Source organism: Haliotis asinina, chromosome 9 (assembly GCF_037392515.1).
Source record: "Haliotis asinina isolate JCU_RB_2024 chromosome 9, JCU_Hal_asi_v2, whole genome shotgun sequence".
NCBI lineage: Eukaryota > Metazoa > Mollusca > Gastropoda > Lepetellida > Haliotidae > Haliotis > Haliotis asinina.
In genome coordinates, this window is record NC_090288.1 from 44,535,144 (window position 1) to 44,543,829 (window position 8,686).

The window sequence follows — 8,686 nt, forward strand, 5'->3', positions numbered from 1 at the left end:
TGGTTTGAACACATATGAAGCCAAACTAAAATAGTAAACCATACAATTTTTACAAACGTTAAAGGGGTAAATATAAATCCAATCCAAACAGAAAAACTATCATCACTATTCCATTGTCAGTTTCTATGATCAGGGTCGTAGTTCATCTTTCATAACTGATGTTAGTTAAAGCGATATTTCGAGAGTCTTATAAATTAAAGAGTAATGCAGTCCTTTAAGGAAATGAATATTGTTACAAAAGTCACCTTTCTTCAGGAAATAAAATGAACACCATTTATAATCATTTACAGCACGTGTATACATTCAATTGCCTGTTCGTATGTTTCTACAGATACATGTACCTTGAAAATATTACTTGTTTTATGGGCATTCTAGAATTTGGTGAGTCAAAACTGAAACATACAGCTTTATGGATTACAACTTCTTGTTTATTAGGTTGAGCGACGTGTCGATGTAGATTCTTACATCGTTATTAAGCTGCATGAGAATACAACCAAACAGTGAGAAGCTTATATACATGGTATATTGTGACAAACAGCGAATAACATTAACAACAGCATGTAATAGAACAAACAAGTGGTACATAATTGGAAGAGGCCAGTAGAATAATAAAACAACAAATAGAACTAGTGATGAAGCCAATAAAATTGTTTACACTTGGTATAGACATCCACATAGATCAGCACAAAAACGAGCACCACTCAATCGGAAGTTCTTAAGTAATGACTAATAAGGTTGTCACACGTGGTGCCTTACCTTTTGTTTAGCAATGTTTCATTTTTCGCACGATGGATAAGTATTGGTTATTAATCATGGGTTTCTCGCAATGTACCAATGTGGGAAACCCATTACACTCTTGTCGACATAGTGCTTTCCAGCGACCAAGAAAAGCCTGGTATTCAGAACATGTGTTGGTAATAGTCCTACACTTTACTCTTTGGTATCCCGATTTTAGACGATCACACGCACACGTATCCTACATGCTGGCGTCAGAAAGTGAGTTCATCACGGGACTGGGACTTGATCAGCCTGCATCAGGTCAACACTTTAGCCACAGACCTATCAACCAGTAACACGTCATCCAGAAAGTAACCAGTGTCGATTATCCACCAAGACAAATTACATTGAACAAGAGCCAAAATGGTGACAAAACTTGAAATTGTGAACATATCAAGCATGTATCAAAATAAGTAATAGCACGATGTGTTTGAGGAAAGAAATCCTAGACCCTGTCCTATACATTAATTTCCTTTTGTAATTGTTCTTTGAAGGCGAATGAACTGGTTACAGATAGGATATCCAACACATCATACAACCGCTTCATTAGTCTAGAGCACCTAAGACTCTATCTTTTCATAACTACAAGATCAACGTAGGGGTTTTCCTCTGTGGTGTCCTCAACGTTGTTGTCATCGACGGCAGTGCACTCACCATCTTGTTCTTTGTCACAACGATTGAGTGGATCATAGCTGCAGTTCGAGGTCAGACCACCTCCAGAGGTACATGGAAGCGCGCCAACGGGCGTGCATGACATGATATGGCGACGGGTATCGGGTGTTCCGAAGTTACTAAGACGTGCGTGGACATTCGGTGACACACTGGCACTCGGAATACCTTCCAGGTCACGGGTCATATCATCAATGCCTGGTTGGATGTTTGATGTATCATGGTGGCGAGTATCCAGTGTTGTTACATCACCATGACGTCCGTCGTCATCCACAGACACGCTGGCACCTTGTACTAGGCCAAGTGTCAGATCTGGTTGTATGAGTGATGTAACATGACCGGGTGTTTCTACGTCGATGTCAGACACGCTTGATCCCTGAAAACTCAATGGGTCAAGGGTCACGTCTTCAGCCGTTGATTGGGAGTTTGATACCTCATTACAGACTGTATCAAGTGTTACCACTTCTGCTTGATGAAAGTCAAGACTGGTGTCACCTTCTGGAGATAAGCTTGCATCTTCATGAAAACTGACGGACGCGGCTCTGTCTAGGTTGCTGTTGCAGGGGACATTGATCACAAACAGGTCGAGCTGGTTGTCGTCCGTATATTTTTCCGACCTTTCCCTTGAAACAAAAAGCATAGCAGTTGTTGACCGGAAGCGTAATATAACAAATGTTTATAAAAAAATACGATAACGTTTATTCGTTCTTTTAACGAAAAACTTACAGACAGTCCGTGGTTACACATATCCCCAATGTAAGTATATGAATCTCAAACATGGATAAATACTGATCCATTTTAATGAGTAGATGTTGTTTTAGATGATATTTTGAGACATAATTTTAATGTGTAGATATTGTTTTAGATATTATTTTGAGACATACTATAATTACGTTTTAAAAGGAACCGACCATTTTCTTCTTCAAGAAAAGATTTCATATCTGTGTGAAAAACCTAATTATGCATCGAACGTTAGACATACTGTCTTCCTTGACACCTCATACGGTACAACAAAGTATGTTCATCAAAGATATTTAGATACTACTCACGATCTTCTTCTCCACATACAGAAAGCCACCAGAAGCAGTGCAGACATCAGGACAAGTCCTACAGGAGGTAGAATAGCCGACACATATTGATTTGTATCCCAGCTGTCACGTGGACTCTGAAAGAAGTTTTTACAGAAGACTGTATTGTGGTTCCAAAGGTTACGTTACGCATTATTTACCAGTTAGTGTTCTTACACACATTTGGATGATAAAATTCAAAGCAACCTTTACTTGTCCCCAAAAGGAACAACGTAACTTAATGTTTTCTTGACGTATAGCCTGATCCAATCACAGCATTTTGCTTCAATGGCTACTGATCTAAGAACTCGGAGAACACCCAAGTGGAGATAATATACAGCAGGTAATAAATAATAGGACTCGAGACTTTATAAACATTTATTAACAACCCTTGACAACGGGGGCGTCAACTTTACGGTTGCCTTCTCTTCTTCTTCATCTCGGGGAGGGTACAAAGGAAGCGGCAGATATTCATTGATAACTTCTTGAGGATTGGATTCGAAGATCTCCTTCACTAAAGTATTCTCTATAAGGGAGCCGTTCTCAACAGCACAGTAGAGTTGTACGTACGTTGAAGTAAAGCTGAAACATATATTCACAAATTTAGTTTCAATCCTGACATTAATACAATTAATACACTCATACAATACATTCATTGTCGATCCGCAATTGGAGTACATTCTGCTTGTTACTTACTTGTTTTCTCTATGTGAATTTGTCATAAACTTGACATCCACCTTTCCTGGAATTCCTCCGAGTTTGGTGATGAGTCTGTTCAAGCCATCCGCCAGGTCATCTCTATTTGTACGATCGATCTCACCGAGGAGCGTGATATTGACAATATCTGACCACAAAAACATGATTTAAGTAACATATGAAAAGCAAATCCTAATTTGACAATTAAAAGCATGAATAAATAACTCATGAGTATGGGGGCACAATTTCTCCATTGTCTAATGTGTTGAAATTTATGACCAATTCATAATGACGAAATAAGAACATCTGTCAGCCAATAATGCGATCACAATCAAATCCTCCCTCTGCCCATTTCCGTTTTGGATCAGACAGAAGCATGACTAACACGAAATACTATAATGTTTATCTGAATCGGTTAAGGATATTCTAAGCAACAACTGTATAAAACAATACAAACAGACACAATTGTCTGGCAAGATATACTGTCCGACTCTTTTTCCATCTATCTGTACTTCAGTTCTGATGACAGTCAGGCGCAAACTGATTGAGGCACTCGTATAATATTGACACCAATAAAGACCTTGAAGTGAAGTGAGTGCTTGAGTCAAGAATTAACGTCACATCGACAATGTTTCAGCCATATTGTGACGAGAACATGAAGTGACCGCCTTTGGTTGTCTCCGATCAAACTCCATATCATCGGGTCATTCAGTGAGATAAATAACTTTGTAGTGGGGGCCTGTTATATCTATGCGCATCTGTGCCAGACATTTTCACGTCAGTTTTATATGAATTGTTGTCTCTAGTCAAACTCCGTCCATGTGGTCAGGTCATTCAAGTGTGACAAATACAGGACTGCGAAAAGTGTTCTAACTTTGTAGTGTGACCCTGCTTTATCTTTATTGGTTCTGTGCCAAATATTTTCACGTTTGTTTTTGTATGAATGTGAAACCTATCCTGAATATCTGAAAATAATTCATGGACCGCAAGTTGGTCTTCAACATTCCCAATCATAATTCTACAGCTCAAGAAGAACAAGCCTACACAGACAAATGTAAATTTTAAGTCAAAGTTCAACTTACCAACATGGAAGCTGCATCTTTCCCCTACCCATCCAAAGTCACAGCTACACTTGAACACTGTTGCCGCCAGGAAGTGTTGAGTACAGTTCCCTCTGTCACAGGGGGCGCTGTCACAGAAATTAATCTTCTCTGCGCATGTCTCTCCAGTCCACTGCACAGAGCATGCGCATTTGAAGGCTGTTTCATTTCCGTCACATGTCCCTCCGTTCAGACATGGCTCGCGTACACACTGATTGATGATGTTTTCACATCTCCTTCCTGAGCATTGTTGAAGAAATATATGAGAAGCAGCTGTATTCGATATTTCTAAGAATCTAATAATGCTTGCAATTAGGTATTTTTTCTTTAAAATTGTTTAACCTTTTCATCCGTAAAACTCACAGTTGGTCTTTCAAGCACCTGACAACTTTCCCACTATTCAGAAAAACACAGAGAAGTCCACATTAATCATGAATATTCCTATACAATACTCACCTTTGACCCCGTCCATACAAATGCACTGGAAACTTCCGAGTGAATTTCTACAAGTTCCGCCATTTTGACATGTGTTGTTAATTTCTGTGCATTCATCTATGTCCTGATCGCATTTTTCACCCTTCCATCCTGTAATATTTGTATCAGATTTAACTGACTGATAAAACTAGTGGTAACAGTAAAATATCCGATAGTTTTGAACGGTGCCTTCCGGATAGGTGCAGTGAACAAAACGCACAAAGCAATACTGATGTTTGTCTTCTGTCATAATATCCGAAAGATACGAGGTACATATGACAATACAGACAATGTAAAATGGTGAATACACAGTGAATCGGTAGGTTTGATATATTTTTCATTTTAAATAGACAAAATATAAAACTAACAGTTGGGGACAATTACAAAAGACCTATTTTCTAGAACAATTAGTCTTTCTCAATATTACTTTGATATTTTCTGTTGAAATCAGTTTCTGATGACCATACCTTCGAGGCACATTTTCGCACCTGTATGTAGGTGACATCTGTAGTGACCATGATCAGTTGTGGCCTTGCAATATTTCTCACACGATGACCCGTACCAGTCCGAGTCGCAGTAGGCACGGACAGCGATGTTTAACCTGAAAGATATTGAACTCCATACAGTCACATGTTTAGATGCATCAGTTTCACAAAAAAACTGCCCTGTTCCTGAACTAACGATTAATCAACAACAACATCGTTTTGGAGTATTTATGAACAGGAAATATTATTCGCTCATTTTGAGGATCTTACACATTTACCTAATTGTATTGCATTATATCAGTTATGTCAAAGTCTGACTCACTCTGTCCATCCCCCCAGTGTGTAAGAGGTGTACACAGCCATTTGTTCTGTAGCAGCGGCTTGGATGTTGATCGACCCAGAGAGTGTGTCCATGTGGTCAGGACTGTATCTGCCATCATGGTCAAATACCTCCACTTGTATCTTTATTGAGGACTAGAGAAAAAGAAGCAAAATTACCTGCTGCCATACATAGAGCCTTGTCTATGAACTTTGAACTTTCCTGTTAGTTTCCTGATCAACAATCACACAGCAGTTCAGGTTCTACCTAACTGGTTCTTTATGGGAATTATATATGCAGGTAACAACAATCATACCGGCACTGCACTGAGCACATCTATGACGAAAGGATTCGGTGTTCCTTGAAAGCTGCTTCTAAAGTTGATTTCATTATGGTTGTCCATATAGTCTGTGGTGTACACATAAAGAGAGCACTGATCCCCTCCGACGGATCTGCAGTGACATTAGCTTGTTGTATGACACCATCAAGTCAACAGGTAGCAAAGCACTACATTCAAACATAGAATTTTATTAATTCACAAAAGTAGCAAGAATCACTTGAAAACCGAGTAGGCATGGAAAGCATGTATTCTTCTAGATGATAAAACGCTAAAAGTTCAATGTACACCAGAAATCACGCAATCATGGTTTCAAATTCAGATACAGTGACAGACATATTCAAGACGATTTGACAAGCAGCAGTTATTACATAGTTAAACTTGTTTCAATATTATCTTTTGATAACCAAAACATAAGACTGGATAATACACAAATCATTTTCACAGAAGAGCTAGGAATGTAATAGCTTGGTAGAAAACTGTCCCCAACCGCAGTTCGTATGTTATAAATAACTATTTCTATATATGTACCTGCAGATATACAGAACAAACATTGGATCACATTTATCAGGGCACCCATGGACGAACCCATCGCAGCAGTCCCCGCTGAGTGTTCTGCCATCTGATGAGTATCTGATGAATCGAATGTCCAGTTTACCATCAGTCTTCACACGCTGTAAATCATAAAGATATATTCGGACACATGGTGATTGGCCACATTCAGCAAAATTGCAGCTACATATGACAGCAGTCTGTAAATAATCGAGTCTGGACCAGGAAATCCAGTGATCAACAGCATGAGGAATTGGAATACTATATATACTACCGACAGAAAATAAGGGAACCAAGAAATTGAATGTAGATGACTTTGACTGTGACAGGGTCCGTTTTCGTGGCGTATCTCCCAAACGCAACATCCAATCACAATGGAATTTCGCATAATGCATGCCCAGCACGTGCTACACGTGCATACAGAAGTTAACTCCTGTAAATGTACTGGAGAAGTCGCAATCACTTATGCAATAGAGATTGACACTTACTGACAGAAATGCCTCCGAGGCAGTATCTCGGTGAAGCAACAAAATGGAGAATTGTGGGGATGATAGAGGGGGGGGACATCATTATGTGAAGTTGCCCGGCAGATGGGTAAATCAAAAAGTGTAATTTCACGCCTGTCGGATAAGTACCGTCAAACGGGTGGAGTTGCAACGAGACCCAGGCGTGGTTGACCAAAATCAACGACACCACGACAGGATCGTATCATTACGTTAATTGCTCTACGCGATAGGTTTAAATCGGCCCCTGCCATCAATAGAGAATTCCACACACTCACTGGAAGACGCATTTCAACCTCAACCGTTAAAAACCGACTCTATCAAGCTCGTCTGAAAGCAAGACGGCCTTTTAAGGGTGTCACCCTTTCAGCTCACCATAAGCGCCAAAGATTGGCATGGGCTAGGCAGCATCAGGGACGGGCTATGCGCCACTGGCGTTACACCATGTTCTCTGATGAGTCAAGGTTTTGCCTACGATTCACAGATGGCAGAAAACGTTGTTGGCGTCGGAGCTGGGAGCGATATGCCAGAGCAGCAATTCTTGACCATGATCGATATGGAGGTGGTAGTGTCATGGTTTGGGGTGGTATTACGCATGACAGACGATCAGATTTGGTCATCATTAACGGAGCCATGACTGGTCAGCGATACGTTGACCAAATATTGCGTCCTGTTGTGGCTCCACTGGCTAGAGTTATCGGCCGAAATTTTGTATTCCAAGATGATAATGCCAGACCACATCGGGCCCGAATTGTGTCCGCTTATCTCCGACAAGAAGGTATCCAGACATTGGACTGGCCCTCTAAGTCCCCAGACCTGTCCCCAACTGAACATCTCTGGGACGTTCTTGGTCGAAGGGTGTACGCCAGGGACCCAGGACCCGCCAACCTGGCCCAGATTAGTGCAGCTCTCCAAGAAGAATGGCGGGCAATACCACGAGCAACCATCCGGAAATTGATTAACAGCATGCCATCAAGGTGCCGTGAATGTGTTGCCCAACATGGTGGACACACCAGTTATTGAACTTGACGCCTAAAATTGATTTAGTGGATATTTAAAGCAGTTTCAAATTCGCTATTATTTCATTAGTTCCCTTATTTCTTGTCGGTAGTATACGTGTCAACGTGTGTTCGATCCCGTTACAACCAAGGGTTGCAAAAGACCAACTGTGACCCGAATCTTTAATTAGTAAAACACGGGCTATACATCATCAACTGAAGGTAAATCACCATGCTAGGGACCTTGAGGACTTCCATTACTTTTGCTACCTGCATAGACCCTAGCTGGATTTACACCATCCCTTCGTATGCTGGCGATGGTAGAAAGACTTAGCCAGAATTTAAAAGAATGAAACTACTACGATTGAAAAAGAATGGTTGAGCAAAATTGACTTTGGAAGCTTGGGGCCTTAAGTATCCCCTCCGGAGAACAATAACAGCACGATACGTCAGTCCCCTTTGAGAGTACAGCCACCAACAATCGCAGTTCCTAATTCATATCACCATCTTTAAAATACAAATTATCTGTGTACAAACATATTCAGAATTTATCAAATAATTATGTTTCCTTTAAGAATGCAATTAGTAAATGGTGATCATCGTAGAAAGATCTGTACGGGTTTCACATTGAAATATGTATCCTTTATGCTGGCAAATACAGTCAAGCGTGCCCTGCATAACTGTGACTCATTCATTACAAGGGGTACAA

The 8,686-nt window shown here is 40.4% G+C and overlaps 1 protein-coding gene across 1 annotated transcript; it reads right to left on the minus strand.

Annotated features, from left to right (window-relative positions):
* Positions 1 to 1,345: 1,345 nt before the first annotated feature.
* On the minus strand, positions 1,346 to 8,235 carry LOC137297265 (uncharacterized). The gene is made up of 11 exons (XM_067829280.1): positions 8,209 to 8,235; positions 6,468 to 6,598; positions 5,904 to 6,039; positions 5,591 to 5,742; positions 5,251 to 5,384; positions 4,766 to 4,894; positions 4,292 to 4,549; positions 3,210 to 3,357; positions 2,930 to 3,095; positions 2,496 to 2,611; positions 1,346 to 2,069 (listed from the first exon to the last, which is right to left on the minus strand). Exons 1-11 carry the CDS (start codon positions 8,233 to 8,235, stop codon positions 1,346 to 1,348), a joined length of 2,121 nt encoding a protein of 706 aa, XP_067685381.1.
* Between the last annotated feature and the right edge of the window lie 451 nt (positions 8,236 to 8,686).

What these genes read in the sequence shown, in the direction of transcription:
- LOC137297265 (XM_067829280.1), bottom strand. Translation starts at nt 8,235, where the DNA reads ATGGAAGTCCTCAAGGTCCCTAGCATG. An exon ending in TTGTATGGACGGGGTCAAAG is followed by an intron (nt 4,550 to 4,765) that starts GTGAGTATTGTA and finishes AACAATGCTCAG; the next exon opens with GAAGGAGATGTGAAAACATC. An exon ending in AATTCACATAGAGAAAACAA is followed by an intron (nt 3,096 to 3,209) that starts GTAAGTAACAAG and finishes TATATGTTTCAG; the next exon opens with CTTTACTTCAACGTACGTAC.